The sequence below is a fragment of the Anthonomus grandis genome, chromosome 7 (assembly GCF_022605725.1).
Source record: "Anthonomus grandis grandis chromosome 7, icAntGran1.3, whole genome shotgun sequence".
Classification (NCBI taxonomy): domain Eukaryota; kingdom Metazoa; phylum Arthropoda; class Insecta; order Coleoptera; family Curculionidae; genus Anthonomus; species Anthonomus grandis.
In genome coordinates, this window is record NC_065552.1 from 1,196,874 (window position 1) to 1,221,817 (window position 24,944).

The window sequence follows — 24,944 nt, forward strand, 5'->3', positions numbered from 1 at the left end:
GAGCCTTTAGTAATAACGGAATTGGAAAACCAAAGGGATGAAAATGGAGATCTTGTTCTTGATGAAAATTTATTGCATTTTCAACACGATGGGGCCCCACCACATTATGTATTGCCTGTTAGAGAGTGGCTAGATAATCATTATCCAGACCAATGGATTGGTAGAAGAGGACCTATTGAGTGGCCGCCAAGATCGCCAGATCTCACACCTCTCGATTTTTTTCTTTGGGGTCACCTAAAATCGGTCGTTTTCAAAACGCAGCCTGCCACCATTGAGGAGCTAAAACAAAGAATTACACAAGAGTGCCGATTATTAACTACTGAAGTTTTTAGAAATGTTCGTCAAGAGTTTGAAAACAGATTGTACTTTTGCTTGCAAAATAATGGAAGCCACATTGAGCATTTAATAAAATAATTAAAGTTCAATGCAGATTTTTATTGTTTTAAAAATAGAATAAATGCAATATTGCAGAGTGTTTTCCTAGTTCTTAACCATTTGTACTAATGTTCAAATGTTAAATATTTTATGACATTTTCAAAATATGTTAATTTTATAAGAAATTAAAAAACACTTAAATAACCTTTAATAAAATATTAAAATTGGCATAACTCTAAAATAAATGCACTGATTATTATAAGTAGGGTCGCATAATATAGGGAATTAATAGACCTTTCAAACAAGGTATCACTCGACTACCCTTCCAATTTAAAATTTTTAAGGGGGTGGCTCTGGGGGTTAGGGGGATGATAGTATATCCCTAAAAAATTCATCATTTTGGTTTCCCCTTGTTACTATAGAAACGGTTTTAAGCATTTTTTTATATCTTTTACGGTTTAAAAATTATAAGCCATGGCTACTCTTGAAATTGTCACCCTGTATACTACTATGTGGTTTTTTACAGGTATTGGAAAAAGCCACTAACCATGGCAGAACTCTATCTCGGACATTCCTACAGGCATTACAATTTTTCCACCCGAAAATGCCAACGAAAACTGCGATACCGATGAAGATTCCGGGGCTGAAGACGATGTAGTACCAAATAATTTACCCGGAGTGCAACTAAGGGCCCCGGCGGAAATTGAATTTGACGTAGAAGGTGAAGACGATTGGGACAGTGAAGACGATCTACTACTGTCCACTTTTGTTGAAAGGCGACCTAAACACATAAAGACGTTTGACTATACTCTCAATAAAGATTTAGAGTCTACGTTTATGCAATGGCAATCAGCACAAAGCAATCGTTCCCCTGGAAATATTTTCAAGCTGTTCTTTGATGAGAATTTTACCAATATTTATGCACAGCAAAAAAACCGCCCCGGTAACGTTACTGCAGACGAGATGCACTGCTTCATAGGGGTATTACTTGTCAGTGGATATACAACTGTTCCAAAGCGACATATGTATTGGCAAAATTGCAACGATACCCAGAATAAACTTATATTAACCGCTATTTCCAGAGATAGATTTCAATTCATAATGAGTAATCTTCATTGCAGTCAAAAACAAAGGTAAGGACACAAAGTCACGGTCTCATCCAATCTATATAATTTCTTAAAAAAAACTCAAAAGATACACGTGTTTCGCTCCTGTCGGAGCATTATCAGGCCTAGACCTACACAGATCACATTACAACATGTTGTATAGTTTACTATAATTGCCAGGGTTATGTAACAACAAAAATAGCATTGTCTAATTGGCAATAAATTGGAATATACTATTTAGTGAGACTCACGTAACACCTGAAATTGAACCATGCGAGCTGATCATTTATGAGTACAGGTTGGAAAAATGCACGAGTGATAATAGTAGAACAGGCGAGATAGATATTAAATATAAAATTAGGTCTGTAGTATCTGATAGAGATTATGTTTGATTGTTGTGTGTTGATTTAGTTGACATTAAATATTTGGGTTCAGTTCTATGTCATTAACGTCAGATTGAAAATGTCAATTTTTTTAGTTTTTTTTGAATATTACTTAGAATAAGTTAATGATTTTAATGATACTGGCTAGCATTATTATTGGGGATTTTCATTTTCACCTATTAAAGCACTTTTCTTATGGTAACAATATTGATAAATAAAAAGAACAGCCTATAAACATTATAAGTTATCAAACGTAATTACATAATTACAACTCATGTTCTAATGTGATCTGTGTAGGTCTAGGCCTGATGATGCTCCGACAGGAGCGAAACACGTGTAGCTTTTAAGCTTTTTTAAGAATTTATATAGATTGGATGAGACCGTGACTTTGTGTCCTTACCTTTGTTTTTGTGTTCGTTTGGTCTCTTAGAGAAAAATGGATGATACGTTTCTAACTTCATTGCAGTGATAATACTTCCCTGGATAAAAAAGACAAGTACTCGAAACTGCGTCCTCTTTTCAAGAGTCTAAATAAAAAATTTTTTGATTATGACCCAGTTGAAGAGAATCACAGCCTTGATGAGGCCATGATACCGTATTTTGGGAGACATAGCGGTAAGCAATTTATTCGAGGCAAGCCTATAAGGTGAGGGTATAAATTTTGGGTAGGTACCCTACGCCTTGGATACATTGTTTATTTTGATCCCTACCAAAGTGCGTCGACAACAATTCCGGACAAATATAAACACCTGGGTTTGGGAGCGTCAGTTGTTCTACAATATTCAGATGTTTTACAGAAAATGCCTTACCAGCCCTTTCACATATTTTTTGACAATTTTTTCACATCTTTGTCACTTCTAAAGGAGCTAAAATTGAGGAACATCAAGGCAACTGGTATTATAGGTGAAAACCGGATCTCACAATCTCCATTTAGCAATGCGGCAGTTCTGAAGAAAAAGACACGAGGTACATTTGAATGGGGTGTTGCCGATAATGAAATCGCATTATGCAAATGGAGTGACCACAGCGTTGTTACTTTAGCCACCAATGCATGTTCAGTTTTGCCAGTAAATAAGGTCAAACGATTTTCACAGGCTGAAAAAAAGCATGTTTATATAGAACAGCCTCAATTGATCAAGGCATACAACGAAATTATGGGAGGTGTAGACCGTAGTGACCAAAACATAAGCCAATATAGAGTTTCAGTACGAGGTAAAAAGTGGTATTTTCCGTTATTTTCCCACTGTGTAGACATGGCCTCACAAAACTCGTGGCAACTCCATAGGAATAATGGTGGTACTTTTGACCAACTTCAGTTTAGAAGGGACCTAGGGACACAGCTGCTCGAAACGTACAGGAAACAACAAGAAACAAGAGAGGACCTTCGAAATTGCCAAAAACTGCATTCCAATTCTCACATTACGATAGACTAGATTATTTAGTTACATATCACGAGAGTCAACGGAAATGTGCTGTGTGCCACAAAAAAGCAAATTTTGTGTGCCAAAAATGTGAAGTTGGTCTTCACTCAAAAAACTGTTTTGTGGACTATCATACAAATTAGTTTTTAAGTTTAAGTATAAGCATTTTGTAAGATATATAAACATATTTTTAAGTTTTCTAATAGTAGCCCTCTATCCTACAGTCCTGTCATGATTTTTTCTCGACTTATGGGACCTTCTATTGACCGTTTTTAAGAAAAAAATATACAAATTCGGAAAAATATAGTTTCAGGGTCAAATGGGTTAATGACATTCGACAACCATAGTAATCCAGGTAGAAATATTCTTTAACACATCCTTATATGGCGTGCTCTATGACAATTTCAAACATATTTGTACTGTTTGGGAACTTTTCTATGAAACTGAGAGGGAATGAGTAAATAAAAAAACGCTTTTAATGATGATGTTTTTATTGAAAAAAAATACACTTAATCAACCTCATCGATGACCGGCCCCCCACTATCATCATTATTACTAGGAAAATCTCTTTGTGGTGGAGCCTGTCCCGCAGCAGAAGAGTACAGCCTCACCATAACAGGTTTGCACACTTTCTCTATAGCGTCTTTCTTAGCTACGTACTCCCTCTCGGAAGCTTTATCGGTGGATTTCAACCAGTCGTCCACCTCCTTACAAACCTTAAGGATATTCGCCTTCTCTTGACTGCTGATTTTGCTGGACACTGCCGGGTCTTGAGTTACGGATCGCATTTGGTAAACATAAGATTCCAGCTCGTTTCTGGCAGCGACCGCTGCCCGGACCTCTTGGTCTTGCTCCTTGAATTTCTCGGCGTCCGATACCATTTTTTCGATTTGCTGCTTTGTTAGTCTGCCCTTGTCGTTGGTGATTGTTATGGTGTTTTGTCTACCGGTGGCTTGTTCTTTAGCGTAAACGGTGAGGATGCCGTTGGCGTCTATGTCAAATGTCACCTGTCAAAAGGAGATATAAGGTAAGATAAACAGTTGCAAAATCCAAGATAGAAAAGTGAAAACCATTTGAATCTATGTTGAACCGTTTTGACACTATAGCATTTCAAAGGAAAAAAAAATAGAGGCAATTTTCAACTGTTTATACCTCTAAAACGGTTTGTCTGAATTGTGACCCATCAAATTTTATGGAGTTCTAGGCAAGAATTTAAAAATGATGTAATATATTGGGTGTCATATAGAAAATATCAGAGATTTTATTATTTTCAAAAAAAAAAAACAATTTAACATTTGCTATTTATCATCGAATAGACCTGGAAAAGTGAAAACAAGAAAGTAAAAACAATTTTAATCTATGTTAAACCGTTGTGACACTAGAACATCAACTCACTCACGTCAAAGCCGATATCGTTGCACCCATTAAACCCAATGCGCAGCCAGTGGACTTGAAGGCAGCTACTACATTCACATGGCTGTATGTGGGGAACACTGCTGGGCACATTGAATCTTCCGATGTTCACCTTTTTCTGCAAACACACTGGCCTAATGAAAGCTTTAAATGCCACAAGCTGAACACAAAGGGATCTAACAGTGCCTTTAAAATTGGTGTGAGAGCGAACATAAAGGAGTCTATCTGTATGGGACAAAGGAATTATTGTAAGTCAGTTTCAGTTTTTTCGAGACTCGCCCCACAGAAAATTAAACCGAGATACCGTGCGAATATGCCAAATCAACACTAGAAGCGTCCGTAAAAAGCAGCTAGAAATGGAGGTATTTTTGAGAAAACTAAAAAACCCTGCCCTGGTTAGTTTTGCAGAACACTGGTGCAGTGAATCCGAAATAAAAACATTTTCACTCGAAAACTATTATTTAAGTTCCTTTTATTGTAGATCAAATATGGGGGGCGGAGGAGTTGCCTTGTGTATGTACGGAACAAACATTTGAATATTGCGCATGTCAGTTTAAACTCGAGAAAATAAATTGCATGTTTTTGTCGCTCTATCGTTCTCCCGATTATAGTAAAGGAAAAATTATTCTTCTTCAAAAAATCTAGAGAAACTTCTAATAGCAGCAAAAGGGAAGGCCACTTATTTGTTTTGGGAGCCGATTTTAATCTAGATTTTTTTAATGTCAATAATATATCTAACTCATCTAGGTCCAGTTTTGACGACTTAATGTCTGCTTTTAATCTTAAATTATCACACTCTCTTCCTACTAAATCCATTTCAGGCTCAACGCTCGACAAAATCTATACTAACTACGGTGAGATACTGTCATTTACGGAAGACTGTGAATTTTGTGATCATAAGGCTGTCTTGGTGGACGCTGCAGCTCAGAGGCGGGCCACAGAGGTGAGTGCTGTCGTAGGGCGAATTTACAATGAAAACAACAAAATAAAATTCCATGACTCTTTATTAGCAGAGCACTGGGTGAACGAACTTAAATAATAATAATAAATAAATAAAAAAAAAACGACTTTATTTTATACTCGGTGAGATTCAGCACAGCTGTTGCTAGCCGAGTATTCATAGCAAAAACAAAATATAAGATTTCAATAATTACAACAACGTCGAAACATACAGTAAGGTAAATTAAATATTCAAATAAATAGAAAATACAACTGAAAATTGTCCCTAAAAAATCTACAAAACATAAAGTAAATCAAAAGCAAAAAAATAAGGCAAAATTCTCTCCAGAATCCACAAGACAAAAACAAGTGATTAATCAAAAAAAAAACAATAAATAAATAAATAAAGTGATTAGTATTTAGAAAAAAGGTAACTTTTATACTTCTTTTTAAAAGTCGAAGTTGATTGATTAAACATTTTTATGTTTCCAGGCAAATGATTTAATAAATTAACAGAAGTATAGCTAAAGCAAGATTTAAAGAAGCTTCCCTTATGCCTTGGAATTTCATAATAGTCTCTATATCTAGTATCTCGGTTATGAAGGCTTGATCTATGTGTAATTTTTGCAAATAGATAGTTTGGCGATTCAGTTTTGAGCATCCTATGAAGAAAAGAAGCAAAATGAAGCTGCTGTCTGTCCTCAATACTTAACCACTGAAGCTCCTTTAGTCTATGGCTGACGTGATCTTTTAAGCGTAGATTAAAAATAAGTCTTATGCAGGAGTTTTGTATTTTTTGTAACTTGTACTTACTACTCATATCAAGACAAGGGCCATAGACAAAGTTGCAGTAGTTGCACTGGGACAAAACCAGGGTCTCACATAACTGCTTCTTTATACCGAAGTTGAGAAAGTGCCTGCTTTTATATAAATTACGCAATGAAAAATAGGATTTTTGTTTAACCCTTGAAATATGTCCCCTAAATCTTAATTTTTCATCGAACCAAACTCCCAAGTTCTTGTACTCTGCAACCACTGGTATATCAACACCACCCATTTGAATTTTTATATTCGATTTAGCCCACCCGGTATTTGGCCCAAAGAACATTACTGCGGATTTATTGGGATTTAACTTTAAACCGTTATTATTTGAATATGTTAATATACTATTTAGCGTTTCATTAAGTCTGTCTTCAGCCGCCTTAAAATTATTTTTTGAGAATTCTGCTCCTATTTGGGTGTCATCAGCATACTGACTTGCAATGTTGATTTAACAAGTCTCTTACTAAACGAGCATTATGGACAGGACAACCATCTAATTGAAACTTCAAATTAAGGTGATATCTTAAGGGAAAATCTTCTAATGCGTTCGAAAATTCATTCTCAAGAAAATTCAAAAATTTAATTCTATTCAAATTACCATTAAAGAAAAAAGGGCCAATAATTTTGTCGCTTAGTATTCCACACCAAACGTTAATTTTTTGCGAATACTGTCTCCTTGCATTTATTATAAATTCTGGATTCTGCACGGACCAGTGGCGGCAATTTTGACTGCAGACTATGCCATTTGTGGTAAAAGTGGCTTCATCGCTAAAAAGGATTTGATCTAGAAAGTTTCTGTTGATTAAATATTCTCCCTGAAGCCAATAGCAAAACTCTAATCTTCTTGCCTGGTCACCATCCTCTAAGGTGTGCAAAAATTTTGGCTTAAATGCTTTTATGTTATTTTATTGCAAACATCTTATTACTTTGCAAACATCTTATGCCGTCCATTATGTCTATTTTTAAGTAGATTTTTTGAAACAGATCCTGTTTCATTGAAAATTTTATTAACACGTTGCACAGTACAGTCGAACAATTTCAATTTTTTCTCTTAAATTTAAATTTTCCATGATTACTAATACTATCTAAACACGTTCTATTACCACTTTTGACAGTTAGATGTCAAATGTGACAATTCAATATTTCAATAATTTTTAAAGACAATTTAGAAGTAAAGCGCATTTCTTTTTTTTATCATAAAATTGTTATTATTTAATATTTTTTGGTGAAATCTGGTATAAGGCCGTTTTGGGGGATGCCGAATCCAGTGGTGTGCACAATTTTTTGCTAAAAAAAATGCTTAGCATGGATTCTTAAAATTTGGCCCTTAAAAACTGACATTAGTAGGCCTTGGAATTTGCATGGCAGAATTTTTTTTGCTATAATGATGCAGTTTTTCTGGACCTAACATTTAAAAAAAAACCCGAGCAAAATCGCACCAAAAATAAACTTTTTATCAGGGTGACCAGAAAACAAATAGGTCACACTGTAGATCAATCAACGTATTTGTTAAAATCAAACCTGAACTATAAGATCAAGGTATGCAGATATCTAACTAGATATTAGAATATTGTATTAGGAATTAATCAATCAATAAATCAGTCAATATCTATATTGCCACAAATTACAATATCCAGTTATAAGCTGAGTCAATAAAGTAAACCTGGCAGGTAATAAAAGAATTTATTTAATCTAAGAATGAAAATTCAAAATGGTATAAAAAGTAAAAAACAAGTCTTAAGATAAAATGGTACTTATAGCTGCATCATGACAGACTAAATAAAAAAGATTAAGAATCTCTTATAAGAAATATATTATTCAAGAGATTATTTTTCTTTTTCAGATTCATCAAAATATTTCATATTTCTTGACAGAAGAGTTTTTATTTCGTGCCCATATGTAACGACGAACATTTTCAAGGGTTAAAGCTTATTTATAAATCCCCTTAAAGAACATATTTGACCCATAAGCTATAGAGAGTCCTTCCAAAAAAATTAGAACATATGGCACATCCTGTTTATGCTCCAAATAAAAAATATTCGACTAAAGTAAGCTTTTATATGCTAAAAGTTTCTCATAGGTTTTTCGATAATGGACATTAATTTGAAAGAATTCCAGGTATTGCATATATTTGTGTCATCTACATACAGGACATCTTTATCTAGATTACAATTAGTGATCACCAATGTCATTCATTATTTCGTCTTTTTCGCTTTGACTTGAAATTATTAACATTATGTACTCGACATGAATACATTTTTTTGACTATAATGCATTTACCTGAATTAATTAGTTTATAAATCATTTATCAATGCGAACAACTATTGTTAATTTTTACTTTTGTACAGGTAGCACACAGCATAATTTAACAAAATATTTCGGCACTCCTTCAATTGTTTTAGGTTTCGCAATTTCATAAAATATATTCGGTTAACGTACTGCAGTATAAATAAACTATTCGAAATGATAGTATACAATAATAAAAAGCAAGTGTTTACGACTGAATTGCCACAAAATATGGAAACAATATTAATATACTTGTTAAATCATATGATATAATATTACTTGTTAAATCACATGACTAACAGATTTCCACATGTCCGCTGTAAAAATAATAAACAACAGTGGCCCCAGTATTGATTCTTGTGGCACACCCCTCTCCACGCGAAGACTTTCAAATTTATTATTATTTAAAGACACACGCTGCCATCTCCCCTCCAAATAATCCCCGAGCAAATCTAAAGTTATTTCTTCAAAACCATAATATTTCAGCTTTGCTCGAAAAAGTTTTGGATCCAAAGTATCGAATGCCTTGCTAAAGTCGAGAAACACAACCGCGGACGTATATCCACGATCTGATGCCTTAATTATGTTATCAAGAATATTGAGCAGGGCCGTTGCTGTACTAAATCCCTTACGAAAACCAGACTGGCCCTCAAAAAGTAAATGATTTTCGTGAAAATAAAGCAGCATTTGCTTATATATAAGCCGCTCATATACCTTAGACAAAACACTCAAAAGGCTAATTGGCCTCAAATCTGACAGTTGTTTTACACCTGGAGTTTTTGGTATAGGAATAACAATAGCTGTCTTCCACTGAGATGGAAAAACACCCGTTTCTATTGATGTATTGAATATATTGGTCAAAAATGGAATAACAAGAGGACAGCATAGTCTAAGCATGGAAAGAGTTATGCCATCAGCGCCAGCAGCATTCGATCTTGGTTGGGATAGAGCACTTTCAACATCCTTTTCTGTAACAAGATTTAACTTAAACCTGCCATTAGTCCCGCGGTTTGTATTATAGTAATTTATTGTGTCTTGGTCGACAGTGGGACATATTTTGCGTACTCAATAAAAAAATTATTAATCTTGTCTGGGCTATTTAAGTTTAATGGTAAGTTAAAATTATTTTTTGTTTTATTGTAAACATTTAATTGATTTATAGATTGCCACATCAACTTATCATTTTTGCTGCTTGTCACATATTCTAGATAGGCTTTCTTTTCGCTGCGGACAGCCTGGGTAAACATATTTCTTAAGGTTTTATAGGCCTCCCAGTCTTTGATCTCACGAGATTTTTTATACTTTGACAAAGCTTTATTTCTTTCAGCTTTCATTAACTTTAGAACATCTGTAAACCAAGGTGATTTGGGTTTGGTGACTTTAATCCTACGCTTAGGGGCATGTATATCAAATAGAGCAACTATTAAGTCAGTAAAAAACTGTAGCTTGTCCTCAACGTTATCGTAGTCTAAAATATTTGACCAGTTGCAGTTGCACAAATCAGTGTGAAATCGATCAGAATCAAAATATTTAAAATTTCGGTATTCAATATACTTAGGAATGGTGGAAGGTACCGTAATCACAGATTACCTAAAGGTAATCAGATTACCTAAAGGTTTAGGTAATCTGTGCCGTAATATTAATTGAGCAGTATATTAATTGATGATCAGAAATATCATGCAAATCCTTGTGATACACCGGCCCTATCAACAAATTTTCATTGAAGAGAATAATAACATCTAGTAAGCTAGGGTCAGATGCTGAAATTCTAGTTGGATTAATAACCATTTGTTTAAAATTAAAAGATTCCAAAAAATTATCATAATCGTTACTAATTTTGTTATGACGTAATAAATTAATATAAATATCCCCCAACAGTACCAATTCGTCACACAAGGGCATTATAAACCCGACTGAATTTTCTAAAATATTAAGTGCATCAATTACATTATATTTTGGAGGTCTATAAAAAATACCCACACCGAGGGTGATTACTTTAAATTTAATTGTAAGCCACATTTGTTCCAATGATGCGTTGGAGTCTACTACATTAATTTTATCAACCTGTAAATTATCTTTTATATAAGCTCCCACTCCACCCCCTCTAATCCCTCTGTCAACTCTATAAAAATGGTAGCCATCGATATAAATTTCCTCGTCAGATACACTTACTCCTAGCCAGCTCTCCGAAATCGCCAAAATGTCTAGGTTTAAAGCCAGTAAATAATTTTGTACGTCCTTGATACTAGGCAGCAGGGATCTTACATTCAAATGACCGATTTTAAGATCTTTTCCTAAAGAATCCATTGCAAAGTGAAAGGAGTAAATAACAAATAAATTAATAGAGAAAATAAAGGAGAATTATTAGATTAATTAAGTAGTTCTTCCAGAAAGCTTTCATTTTTAATTACGATTAAATCATCATTATCACTTTTTCTAGCTAAAATATTACCATTCCTATGCCAAATATATTTAAAACCGTGATTTTTTAGTTGTAGTTTCGCCTTTTTAAAAAGCTGGTAGGTTAGTGGAGTTAGTTCCTCATCCAAAAAGATGTAGCTTGTTGACTCACCCAGTCCTATGGCTCTACTCGTTATACGACCCTTTTTCACTCGTGCATCAAGAATCATTTTTTTCGCGTCTACGTTTTCTAGGGTAAGGATAACCTTTGTACCACTAGTTTTCGTAGGGACATACTTAATGGTGTTAAATGCGGTTTCAGATACTTGGACATCAATGTAGTTGAAAAGCTTCTTCAATTTTCCCACTGTGGTTACTTTATCTTCTTCCCTCTGCACTAGACCGGTCACACAAATATTGGACTTGACTTTATTCTGCTCTAAAATATGTAGCATCACGAATATATCGGCTGGTCGAAGACCTGGGAATTTATCATCACACTACCCGAAAAACGACCCGAGAACGTAGGTGAATCATCGTGGAACCGTGCCTGCCCAAGTAAAAACGATGGCATGCAGTCGTTGCGATTTTGGGGGTTAAACAAGTCGGCTCTTGACTCGATGTGGCTATTTTATTCACGTATTATAATATTAAAGTTTTTGATAATTATTAAGTGTTTTATGTTTAAAACCTTCGTGAGTTATTATAGTGCAGCGGAGGGATTAAAACGCTCTATCCGAAGCAGTTTTCGTGTAATTTTGTGACTATATGTATTGTTTTATTGTGTTTAAGTTTATTATTATTTTTTTGGAGTTAATAATATTTTGGCCTAGTTCGGTTGTGTAAGCTGTTGTTAGTTGTTGTTGTTGGATAAAGTTAGTTGTTGTTGCTGCAGTCGTCCGTGCAGCTAAGAAACTTTTTTTTTTAAATTGTTTGTCTTTATAACAAAACATGGGTAAAAAGCGTGGCGTCCTAGTAGCTCTACTAATTCTACGAGTAGCAGCTCTAGTACTTTATCTAGTAGTGATTGTGCAGGACGATACAAAAGAAAACGTAAACAAAGAAAAACTCATAGAAAAACAACTGTAAGTACTCCGGAACATAACTTAAATACCTCCAAATCAATTTCTACGAAAGATAGTGGTAATCAAACACTCTCCTCAGTGTCAGTACCTAGTAAAGTAGTAGATAACCGCTTACAGCGTCCTATAGAAAAAGTTTTTGTTCAAGTACATAATACAAATAGGCCATTTGAAGAAAGTTTATCCCACAACGAAAGGCGTAATATTCAATCGCAAAATAGTGATCGTTTGACACACGTACGTGATGTAGACGTTACACACAGACGTGATACGGTCAGAAGGTCATTAAATCAGGCAAATTGGGACAACATACAAACCATTCCTGAAGCTAACATCACAGAGAGTCCACGCTCTGATGTTTATGGTGCAAACGAAAATGAATCGAACAAACGAATTAAACAGCTGGAAGAATTGGTAGACCTGTTATTACAAAATGACAATAGGGGCGCTGTACGCTTATCTATTAAGCCCGACTGTATCCCAGAATTTTCGCCTGGAAATCATGGTGAGAACTGTAGTAAGTGGCTAGACAAAATTGATCAGCTGTCACAGATCAATAGGTGGGACGAGAAAACGACGATCTATCATATGCAGTCGATATTATCAGGGCTAGCCAGAACTTGGTATAATAGTCTTGATGATTATAAACATACTTGGAGTGAATGGAAGCAACTAATGATTGAAGCATTTCCAGACTATCATGATTTTCCTATGGCTATAAGAAAACTAGTTCGCCGCATTAAGTTACCTGATGAGAGTTAGACTGAATACTACTTTGGAAAAATGCAGTTACTTCGTCAATGCGAAATATCAAGAAAAAATGCTGTAGCTATGCTGATCGATGGAAATGCAAGACTCTTTAATGCTGAAATGGCAGAATTAACTCAGCTCGAAAGCTTGCCACCTAATAAAATAATTTTGCGTGCAATAAAAAGTGTTAAAATACCACCCAATCACATTGGCTTGGTGCGATGTTCAAATTCGGATGGTTATGATGGTCACGTTTTTGTGGATCTTCGAAAGTCTTTTGAGCCTACAAAAGAATCCATTGTTCCAAGATGTGCGACTTCTACGTCAGATTTAAGACTTCCAATTCTGAACACATCAGAAAATACTATTAGTATTTTGCAAGACCAAGTTGTTGCTAGAGGGATTCCATGCACTCAAAATGGTACACAGAGCTTCATACTGACGCTTCAAAGCTTGGTCTCGGCGGTATACTAATGCAGCAACAAGCCGACAATAGGCTAAGACCTGTAATGTATTATAGCCGACAAACTAGCAAAGAAGAACAAAGATACCATTCGTTCGAGCTAGAAACTTTGGCTGTTGTGAATTCTTTGCAGAGGTTTCGAGTTTACTTGCTGGGACTACACTTTAAAATAGTCACCGATTGTAACGCTATAAGGACGGCCATGACGAAACGTGACCTTATCCCTAGAATTGGTAGATGGTGGCTCATTACGCAAGAGTATAATTTTACTATTGAGTACCGACCAGGGACGAAAATAGCTCACGTAGACGCACTGAGTCATAACCCTGTGGAAGAACCCAAGGAAACACAGGAAACTATTGATATCTTTCAGGTAGACATAACAAATGATGATTGGGTTTTGGCAACTCAAATAAAAGATGAACGTTGTAAATATTTAATTGAAGTTCTCTCGTCCAAACCAAAAGATCATGAAGAACGACAGATACACAAAGATTTTAAGCTTAAGGATGGCAGATTATATAAAAATATGGAAAATGGACTAAGATGGTATGTACCTAAAACAGCTCGACGAGTTGTAACCATGTTCCATCATGATAATATGGGTCACTTTGCACTTGAGAGGACTCTAGAAAATATAGCAAATAAGTATTGGTTTCCTAGGATGAGGAAGTATGTAAGTCGATATATCTCAGCTTGTTTAGCTTGTGCATACAATAGGTACCCAGTGGAAAGAAGGAGGGTCACTTACATCCAATCCCAAAGACAACGATTCCAATGGATACCTTACGCCTGGATCATTTAGGACCTTTTGTAACAAGTACAAAAGGAAATGCTTATTTGATAATGACAATAGATGCTCTTACAAAATTTTTATTTGTAAAGTGAAAACACAAAGGCTGGACCAGTTAAAACTTTTTTGGAATATATTTTCCAGACATTTGGCGTACCTAGGCGAATAATATGTGACAAAGGCTCACGTTTTACGAGTGAGACTTTTAAAGAATTTACCAAAAATCTTGGTATACAGGTCATTTTAAATGCCACAGCAACACCACGTGCAAATGGCCAAGTAGAACGTTACAACCGGACAATATTGTCATCAATAGCAGCTTCTCATGAAGATGAAAGAAAGTGGGATAACACAATTAGTTTTATTACGTTTAGTATGAACTCTTCGACTAATAAAGCGACAGGGAAAAGTCCCTACGAGTTGCTATTTGGGTACAAGCCTAGGGGAATGCACGATTCATTTCTAAGTGGGGCTGTTTCTTACGAAAAAGTGGATAACGATATCCATAAAACTAGAGAAGAAGCTGGAAAACGAATCCAGGACGATCAGGATAGGCAAAAGGCTTATTTTGATAAAAAACGAAAGAAGTGTCACAAGTACCTAGTAGAAGATTTAGTAGTCCTACGACGGACAAATCTTGCAAATGACGGTAAAAGTGCAAAGTTAGTGCCCAAGTATCAGGGTCCCTTTATAGTAAAAGAGGTACTTGAAAATGACAGATACGTAGTAGAAGACCTGCCAGGCTCAAAACGTTCAAAAAAGAAATACAGAGGTATTAGTTCGGTCGACCGTATGAAGCTTTTTACGGCTGCTTGTGAAAGCAGTAGTAGTAGTGACTCAGACACGAAAGCTGAGGAAAATGTTTTAGTTAATGACAAATGATATAGATAAATAAAGGAGACTGAGGAAATTTGTGATGTTAGTGGGATGTCTAGCTAGCATCTACGTTGACTCCAACGTTCCTGTCTCCAAAGTGTAATTTGTTTGATAATATGTATGTATTTGTTTTTACAGGTAACTATGGGAAAAGTTTTCCGGGACGGAAAAGATGGTAGCACGGCCGAGTGTAGCATCACAAATATATCGGCTGGTCGAAGACCTGGGAATTTATCATCACACCACCCGAAAAACGACCCGAGAACGTAGGTGAATCATCGTGGAACCGTGCCTGCTCAAGTAAAAACGATGGCATGCAGTCGTTGCGATTTTGGGGGTTAAACAAGTCGGCTCTTGACTCGATGTGGCTATTTTATTCACCTATTATAATATTAAAGTTTTTGATAATTATTAAGTGTTTTATGTTTAAAACCTTCATGAGTTATTATAAATATTGTGATAATCCTTAATACTCTGTACCTCCCGCTTAAGCAAAGTATTTTCCTTGGATATCTCGGTAATTATGTCAGACAAAACCTTGGCCCTCGCTTTCTCCTCTTCATACTTCTCGTTTAGAAATTCCATAGATTTACGCATTTCTCGAAGTTCACCCTGCAGTTCTCTTATTAGCATTTTTAGTTCCAAATCTTCACCAGGTACGGAGAAAATTGTAGTTCTACGGGAGGATGAGGAAGCATTAAAAGGGCCACTATTAGTGCAATGATTGCAGCTCCAGGGAGCCTTTTCAGCCTGCATTAACCTGGCGTCAACTTCTGAAACGCCTCCACAAGATAGATGAAAATAGCCCTTACAGACACCACAATACAGTTTTATTTTTTTGCCTATGGAGGTATTACATTTTTTACAGATTTTACTCGACATAGCGGATTGTAGTCGAAAAACACGTTACTACGGCAACACTGCACACTCTCGAGACCAAGCACAATGGAAATTATCCTCAACGGTTAGGGGTCCAAGGTCCAAACTCGGCAGCGGAACGACTACAAAAGCAGTATTTTTACGAAGCAGGAATACCACAGAGAAACAAAATACACTCTCGTAATACGTAAGCCGTACACTACCGAACTATAATAACAAAAATTATTAAATCGGACTCAAAACAGATTATTTAAACGATATTATGAGATAACAATAAAACACCTGCAGTCTCGCTACGTTGCCGTACCATCTACTTAAACACAAAATTTGAAAATTTCCTAACTACTTTTACCCACTATTTTAACATATCCTTTCCTGAAAAAAAATTAAAAAATTGCACTAAAAATAAACATAAATGTCAGTGGGTAACCGATGAAATTGTAAATATTTCAAAACAAGTAAAAAATTTGCATTGGCTCTCAAACGTCACTGGGGTCCTATCCTAACATTAAATCTCAATATAAAACTTTAGAAAAACAATACAAAAAAAGCATCTCGGAGGCCAAAAAACGGCCTGGTCCATAATAAACCGCAATATACAGTGGCCCAGAAAAGTCATGGTACAATAGAGAATTACAATACAAATTTTATTTATAATTTTTTTATGAAATAAAAATCAATTTTTACTTTTATGTATTTATTTTTTCTAATGCCCTACATCATAACATAAACCTATTTCCATAATATATCTAACATACAATAAATAAAAAAATAAAATAAAATTTCTTACAAAGATTTAATCCACAAAAGTCAAGGTACATTTCAGACTATGGGCTAATAAAGTTCTGTCAATAACGCGTGGGAAAACCCTTCAGTTTAATAACCTCTTTTAAGCGATTTGGCATTGAATGAACTAGTTTTTTCGTCACATCGTTGGATATTTTTGGCCACTCTTCTAAAATTACCTGTTTTAAGTCTGATTTATTATGAATCACATGTTGCCAAATTTTTCTCCCCAAAACATCCCATAAATGTTCTATAGGATTAAGATCGGGACTTTGGGGAGGAGTTTCCAGCAGATGGGGAGTATTAAAAACCAACCACTGACGTACTGTATAAGCTTTGTGCTTAGGGTCGTTATCCTGTTGAAAGTAATAGTTCTCATGCAACCCTAATTTTTCAGCACTGGCACGTAAATTTTCTTTTAAAATATTTAAGTATACTTTTTGATCCATTGTTTCGTCGATAAAAACAATATTTCCTACACCTGAAGTTGCCATGCAACCCCAAACCATTACTCCACCTCCTCCATGTTTCACTGTTTTGATTGTATTTTTCGGATTAAGAGCTTCACCGGGTTTCCTCCACACCTTGACACGACCATCGGACCCAAAAATGTTAAATTTACTCCAGAAATCAAGTTCAATAGACTTGTACTTTTCAGCGAATTCCAGTCTCTCTTTTCTATTAATATCGCTAACATGGGGCTTCTTACGTGCACTACAGGATTTGTATCCACCCTGGTTAAGTTTCCGGCGAACAGTTTCTTCATGAACAGATACTCCAAACATTTCTCTTAACTCTGATGATATTTGTATGGCACTTTTCTTTGGGTCCTTCTTAATTTCATTTAATATGTACCGGGATTCGCGCTCTGACAGCTTCCGAGGACGTCCTGTTCGCGTTTTATTTTCAATTCTGTTTTCATTTTGAAAACGATTTACTACTTTTTGTATAGTGGACCTGCTTCTTTTAATCACTTCTGCAATTTTGGTGTATGATTTTCCCTCTCTATGCAAATTAATAATAATTTTCCGCTCACTGACACTTAATTCGGTTCTTCCCATGATTATCACTGTATTTACCAGTCAAAGTTAAGAAGAAATATTCTAGTGAATACTGAAAACGAATGCCAGAATAGTATTAGAGGAATGTTCTTATTAGCAAATAACAAAATAACAATAAATTTAAAAGATACTTGCATATTTTGATTTACACAAATTAAGAGTACCTTGACTTTTGTGGATTAAATTTTTATAGAAAATTTTATTTTATTTTTTTGTTTATTGTGTGTTAGATATATTATGCAAATAGGTTTATGTTATGATGTTGGGCATTGGAAAAAATAAATACATAAAAGTAAAAATTGATTTTTATTTCATATAAAAATTATAAATAAAATTTATATATAAATTGTCTATTGTACCATCACTTTTGTGGTCCACTGTAAATAAAAACTGTTATTTCAAACCAGATATAAACATAAATACTCCCGATGGCACGGACGCGGATAAAAATAAATTAATATGTAAAGAATTCAATAAGTATTTTCTATCCTCTATTGCCAAAATAACAAAAAACTTGAAGCACGATGTAAGGAAACAAGTTCCCAAATATTCGAACCGTAATTTTTTTCTTGCACCGGTCACTGACACAGAAATTTTTAACGTTATTCATAAAGTCACAAAAAAAACGATCATCTGATAGCGACGAGAAAAGAGAATTTATTAAAAATTGTATTTAAGGAAAAGTCAAAGACCAAAAAAATACAGAGAGAGAAAGAGAAAAAGAGGAAAAGAAGATGATGATGATGAATATAAAAAAGTAGATAAATTCAATGTGATTGAAGAATGTAACAAAGATGAGATCCAAAGAGTTCTGAATTCTGATCTTTTTATACGTAACTTCAATATTTTAGGAAGACGCAGAAGAAAAAAAAAGAAGAAATAAACTAGTAGAAGGGGAAAAGGAAAGAAGGTTGAAAAAGAAAAAAATAATTATATTAAGGAAGAAGACAAACAAAATAGCAATCGAAACAATAGTACTAAAGCAGAAACACAAACAAGTGAAAAAAACACAATGTAATAAGAAATCAAATTTAAAAATAAGTCAAAAAAGAAGAATTAGAAGAAGAAAATGAAGAAGAAGAAGAAGAAGAAGAAGGGGAAAAAGAAAAAGAAATAGCAATTATGATGATAAAAAAGTAGATTATTTGAAAACATGATTGAAGACTATAAAGGATGGATTACAAAAAGTTCTCAATTCTTTTGAAGAAGAGAAAGAGACAAGAGACAGCGACAGAAAAAGAAGAATTTGAATTTGAATCTGCATAGGAATAGAAATAAAAGTATGAAAATGAGAAGATGATGCTGATGATGCCAATGATAATATTCATATTATTGATAATGATAATGATGATAAAAAAATAGATCAATTAAACATGTTACAAAAAAAGTAAAAGATAGAATCCAAGGAATTCTGAATTCTGATTTTTTGATCCATAATTTCATTATTCTAAGAAGAAGAAGAAAAATAAAGAGAAGGAAAAGGAAAATGGCAAGGAAAAAGAAAAGGAAAAGAAGAAGGAGAAGGAGAAGGAGAAGGAGAAGGAGAATCCTAATTTTTAAACAATTTTTTTTTGATTCTAAGAATACCAGTAATCTGATTGCACCATTGGATTCTGTAGAAAAAAATACCATGTTGACCCATTTATCGTGATTTTTAAGAACGTTTTTTGATTTTGAAAGAACCATTGATAATACAAAAAATCTGATTAAATCATTGAATTCTCTGAAAAAAATTAGCAAGAAAAGAGTACCATGTCGACCTATAAATTTTAATTTTCAAGAAACTTTTTTGATTCTGAGAGAACCATTGATGGTACCAAAAATTTGATCGAATTCTGTGAAAGAGACAGCCAGGAAAGTTGTTGAATGTTGACCTATTTACCTAATTTTAAAAAAAGTTTTTTTGATTCTGAAAGACTCAAAAATCTAATTGTACCAATGCATTTTTTGGAAAAATTAGCAATAAAAGAGCACGATAACGAACCATTTATCTCAATTTTAAAACAATTTTTGTCAATTCTAAACAATTAAAATCAAAATTCTAAAACAACTCACCTCTATTTGCGGAACTCCTCTAGGAGCAGGTGGTATTCCAGACAAATCGAACCTCCCCAACAAATTATTGTCCCTGGTCATCCCGCGCTCACCTTCATAAACCTGGATGAGCACTCCAGGTTGATTGTCAGCAAAAGTGGAAAAAATCTGAGTGTGTTTCACTGGTATCGTGGTGTTTCTTCTGATCAGCACGGTCATTACCCCACCGGCCGTCTCTATCCCCAGCGACAATGGAGTGACATCTATATAAGAAAAAACTCAAAAACTCTCTCAAGAGTTCTCTGGATAGAACGCACCTAGCAGAAGTAAATCTTTAACAGTATCATGAGTATCCCCGGCAAGGATTGCAGCTTGTACTGCCGCCCCATAAGCCACCGCCTCATCTGGATTAATCGATTTATTTAAAGTTTTACCCTGGAACACGTCCTGCAATAAGCTCTGCACCCTCGGAATCCTTGTGGAACCTGTCCGAAATCCTCTTTAGCCAGAAAAATCCACTGAAATTAAAACTTACCTCCCACCAGCACCACATCATCGATCTGCTCCTTCCTCACTTTGGCATCCTTGAGTGCCTTCTCCACGGGTGCCAAAGTGGCTTGCAGAATGTCCGACGTGATTTCCTCAAACTTCGCTCTGGTCATATTCGAATAGAAATCATTACCGTCAGCAAGAGAATCGATTTCTATCGTCGCTTGAGTGGAAGTTGACAGAGTTCTTTTAGCACGTTCGCAAGCAGTTTGAAGCCTCCTCAAGGCTCTTTTGTTTCCTGTGAGGTCACTTTTGAACTTCCTCTTATATTCCTCTTTAAAATACTGAGACATCCGGTTGTCGATGTCCTCCCCACCTTAAATACCTCATCATTAGATCAAAGTTCGGAATTTTTAATGGACGTTTCGACCTATCAGGCCGGATATCTTTATTAGTATTGGTTTTATGGATAAAGTAGTTAAGCTCATTATTGTAGAATAGACTATTGTCAAGCGAATAAAGTTTAATTTATGTTGCAAGCTACAGTAGATCAAGAGTTACCAACGAAAGTTTCTCAGGTCGACGTTTGGAGCTCTTGGTGGTGTGTAGCAAACTTTGGATCCATGGATCTCATTAACTATTCATTTGATTTAAATAATTCAAATGTAATTTAAAAGATATTGACTCGATCTTTCATTTTGATTTCATTGATACTAACCATAAAATAACTACCAACTGGAATATCAGCAACTTTCATGTTAGCTTTGGCTATGACGGAGCTCTAGACCTATTAGGCTGGATATGTCCGTTGATATTGTTCTTACAGTGATAAATATAGAAACCATTATTGTAGAACCACAAATTATCAACCAAATAAAGTTTAATTTATGTTGCTACCTATAATAGATCAAGAGTTATCAATGAATGTTTCTTAGGTCGACGTTTGGGGCTCTTAGTCGTGTGTAGCAAACTTTGGATCTATGGATATGAAGAACTATCCCATTGATTTAAATAATTTAAATTGTTTTCGGTAGATATTGACTGGATCTTCAACTTTGGTTATAATGCTAATCAACAGAAAATAATTACCAACTGAAATATCAGCAATTTTCACGTTATCTTCGACCTTGAAGAAGCCCTGTACCTATTAAGCTGGATATCTTCATTGGTATTGGTTCTACAGTCATATATAGTAATATCATTATTGTAGAATAGACTATTGTCAAGCGAATAAAGTTTAATTTATGTTGCTAGCTACAGTAGATCAAGAGTTATCGACCAAAGCTTCTGAGGTTGACGCTTGGAACTCTTGGTGGCTTGTGTCAAAGTTTGGATCCATGGATCTCAACGACTATCTATTTGATCAAAGTGATTTAAATGGTATTTGGTAGGTATTGACTCGATCTTCCATTTTGATTTTATTGATGATTACTATAAAACAACTACCAACTGAAATATCAGCAATTTTCATGTAAGGTTTGGTCATAAAGAAGTCCTGGACTTATTAAACTAAATATCTCCGTTAGTATTGGTCCTACGATGACAGATGGAGGAATCATTATTGTAGTACTAAGAATTATCAATCAAATAAATTTTAATTTACATTGCTATCTATACTAGATCAAGAGTTATCAATGAATGTTTCTCAGGTCAACGTTTGGAGCTCTTAGTGGTATGTAGCAAACTTTGACTCCGTAGATCTTAATGCCTATTCATTTCATTAAAATAGTTTACATGGTTTTTGGCAGATTTTCAACTTTGATTATAACGATGATCAGCAAAAAATAACTACCAACTGAGGTATCAGCAATTTTCGCGTTAGCTTCAGCCATGAAGAAGTCCTGGACCTATTAGGCTGCATATCTCCATTGATACTGGTCCTACCATCACAGGTGTTAAAATCAATATTGTAGAACTCACAAATATTATCCAAATAAAGTTTAATTTATATTACTACCTATAGCAGATCAAGAATTATCGTCCAAAGTTTCTTAGGTCGACGCATGGAGCTCTTGGTGAGGTGTAGTAAACTTTGAACCGATGGATCTCATTAACTATTCATTTGATCAATATGATTTAAGAAGTTTTTGGTAGACATTGACTTGGTCTTCAACTTTGATGATAAAGTTATTTACGATAAAACCAATAGCAACAGAGATAGCAGCACTTTTTATGTTATCACTTACCCAAGTGAGTGTCGCCGGCAGTGCTCTGCACCTCAAAGATCCCCCCAGCGATCTGTAGGACAGACACGTCAAACGTACCGCCACCAAAGTCGAAGATCAGCACATATCTGTCCTTGTCGCTCTTCTTGTCCAAGCCATATGCTATCGCAGCGGCCGTAGGCTCATTGATGATCCGTTGCACCTCTAGGCCAGCTATTGTGCCAGCGTCTTTGGTCGCTTGCCTTTGTGAGTCGTTGAAGTAGGCTGGTACCGTTACCACCGCTTTGGAGACGTTGGAAGCTTTAACATACCAAATGGTTATTAAAGAGATTCAAGTTGAGCGATCAGTAGAGCTTACTCAGGTATGACTCGGCGATTTCTTTCATTTTTGTGAGCACCATGGCCGAGATTTCTTCCGGGAAGAATGTCTTGGTTTCTCCTTTGTATTTTACTTTGATTTTCGGTTTACCTGGAATCAAAAGTGAAGAGATTCAAGGTGAGCACAACCAGTGATCAAATGATCTGTTCAGTCATTTGAAGATGGTCTTTCTCATGATGATCTTGAGATCTAGGTGATATGGTGGTATGTAAGTGAATGTACCTTTCTCGTTAATGACATCAAATGGCCAGTTCTTCATGTCCTGCTGTACGGTGGGATCGTCGAACTTACGCCCGATCAGTCTTTTGATACCGTAAACTGTATTAGAGGGATTTAGAGCGGCCTGTCCTTTAGCCCCGTCTCCGATAAGACGCTCAGTGTCTAAAAATGAGAGAAAAAAGATACCGATACTGATGATTTTGATACTGATACTGATACTGATACTGATACTGATACTGATACTGATACTGATACTGATACTGATACTGATACTGATACTGATACTGATACTGATACTGTCGATGATATTGTTGGTGATATACCTGTAAAAGCCACATAAGAAGGGGTCGTGCGATTTCCCTCGTCGTTTGCAATAATGTCGACCACACCGTTTTTGAAAACTCCAACAACTGAATAGGTAGTGCCGAGGTCGATGCCCACTGGAAGATTCTTGGGTACATATGAGGCCATACTACATCAATCAGGACGACTGTGGTACGTACACTGAGGATTTCGATTGATTATGGAGATGATGCGAGTGATAATGATGGAAAAATTTAATTGTCAGGATGACTTGAATGTCTTTGAGAACGTTACGAATTTAAATTGGAGTTTCTCCAACACGGTCAGTACAACAGACAGAGAGAGAGAGAGAGAGAGAGAGAGCTGAGTCAGCTGTCACCTGTCAACGTCAGTTCTGTCTTTCTTTACGCAACGTGTTGTCAATTAGTTTGATATGACATCACGATCATCGCCATTTCACGAAAATTCTCTCCATATATCTCAATAGAGTGACGAAAAGAAATGAAACTTTATGGTTGTTGGAGGGGGAGGGGAGGAAATCCAATAAGCAACTGCCAACTGCGACTCGACGTACGTCGCGAAAATTACATTTGACGTGGGAAAGTCCCGTCTCTCGACCTCGTTTTCCCACCTCCCCCCCGCATCCCTTACTCGCCATCGGACTAACTTTAAACGTAATTTATCAAAGGGACGACGACAACCCCCGAAAGCCACCCTGATGACTCGCCAGCGAGAGCGGTCGCATTTTCTAAGGGGGTGGAAGGGGTTAAGGGGGCAGTTTTCGACCGAAAAGTTGCACTTTTTTTTATTATTTCATCAGTAAAAACCTACCCTTTGACTGATAATGTATATTGCATGGATGACAAGCATGGATCTCATTACCTTTTCATTTGATTAAAATGATTTAAATGGTAGATATTGATTTGATCTTCAACTTAAATTCTAATGATAATCACCAGAAAACAACTACCAACTAAGTCATTATTGTCAACCTACCAAGTCATTGTTGTAGAATAGACTGTTTGCAACTAAATAGAGGTTAATTTAAATTGGTACTTATATAGTAGATTAGTTTCTTCCCAGTTTTCTCAAAAACAATTCAATTTCTAATAAAATTTCAGACAAAATTCCATTTAATATGCATTACAACTAGAACCAAGGCAAATATTTTTATGCAAAAGAACTAGGGGTACGTGTTGGTTCAGTTTTTCTCAATTTACTCAAAAGTTATACATTTTCAACAAAAAGCTGATAAGACACTTTTTGAAGAAAATTCAATTTCCTTTCATTTGATATACGTTACAACCGTCAATAATTTTTCATTATCAAGAAACAAGGAAAATGGCATTTTTATGCAAAAAAACTAGTAGCTTCTAATGGTGTAGATTTGCTCAGTTTTTTCAAAAACAATTCAATTTTCAAAAAAAATTAAGAGCACAAAATTCTCTGCAATTTGATATGCATTACAAGTAGAACCAAGACAAATAATATTTTCATGCAGAAGAACCAGGGGTACGTGT

At 35.3% G+C, this 24,944-nt stretch overlaps 1 protein-coding gene across 1 annotated transcript; it reads right to left on the reverse strand.

Moving 5' to 3' along the window:
• Positions 1–3,758: 3,758 nt before the first annotated feature.
• Positions 3,759–23,702, reverse strand: LOC126738243 (heat shock 70 kDa protein 1-like). The gene is made up of 8 exons (XM_050443480.1): positions 23,445–23,702; positions 23,125–23,283; positions 22,882–22,992; positions 22,545–22,823; positions 20,405–20,734; positions 20,187–20,354; positions 19,891–20,132; positions 3,759–4,292 (listed from the first exon to the last, which is right to left on the reverse strand). The coding sequence occupies exons 1-8, from the start codon at positions 23,590–23,592 to the stop codon at positions 3,795–3,797; spliced, it is 1,935 nt and encodes a 644-aa protein (XP_050299437.1). The 5' UTR covers positions 23,593–23,702; the 3' UTR covers positions 3,759–3,794.
• Positions 23,703–24,944: the final 1,242 nt, after the last annotated feature.

Bases quoted from the DNA above. Each gene is read 5' to 3' on its own strand.
- LOC126738243 (XM_050443480.1), bottom strand. From the start codon at position 23,592: ATGGCCTCATATGTACCCAAGAATCTTCCAGTGGGCATCGACCTCGGC. The intron at 23,284-23,444 runs GTATATCACCAA...TCTCATTTTTAG, and splicing joins TTCTTATGTGGCTTTTACAG to ACACTGAGCGTCTTATCGGA. The intron at 4,293-19,890 runs GTGAGTTGTTTT...TCCTTTTGACAG, and splicing joins GAGGAGTTCCGCAAATAGAG to GTGACATTTGACATAGACGC.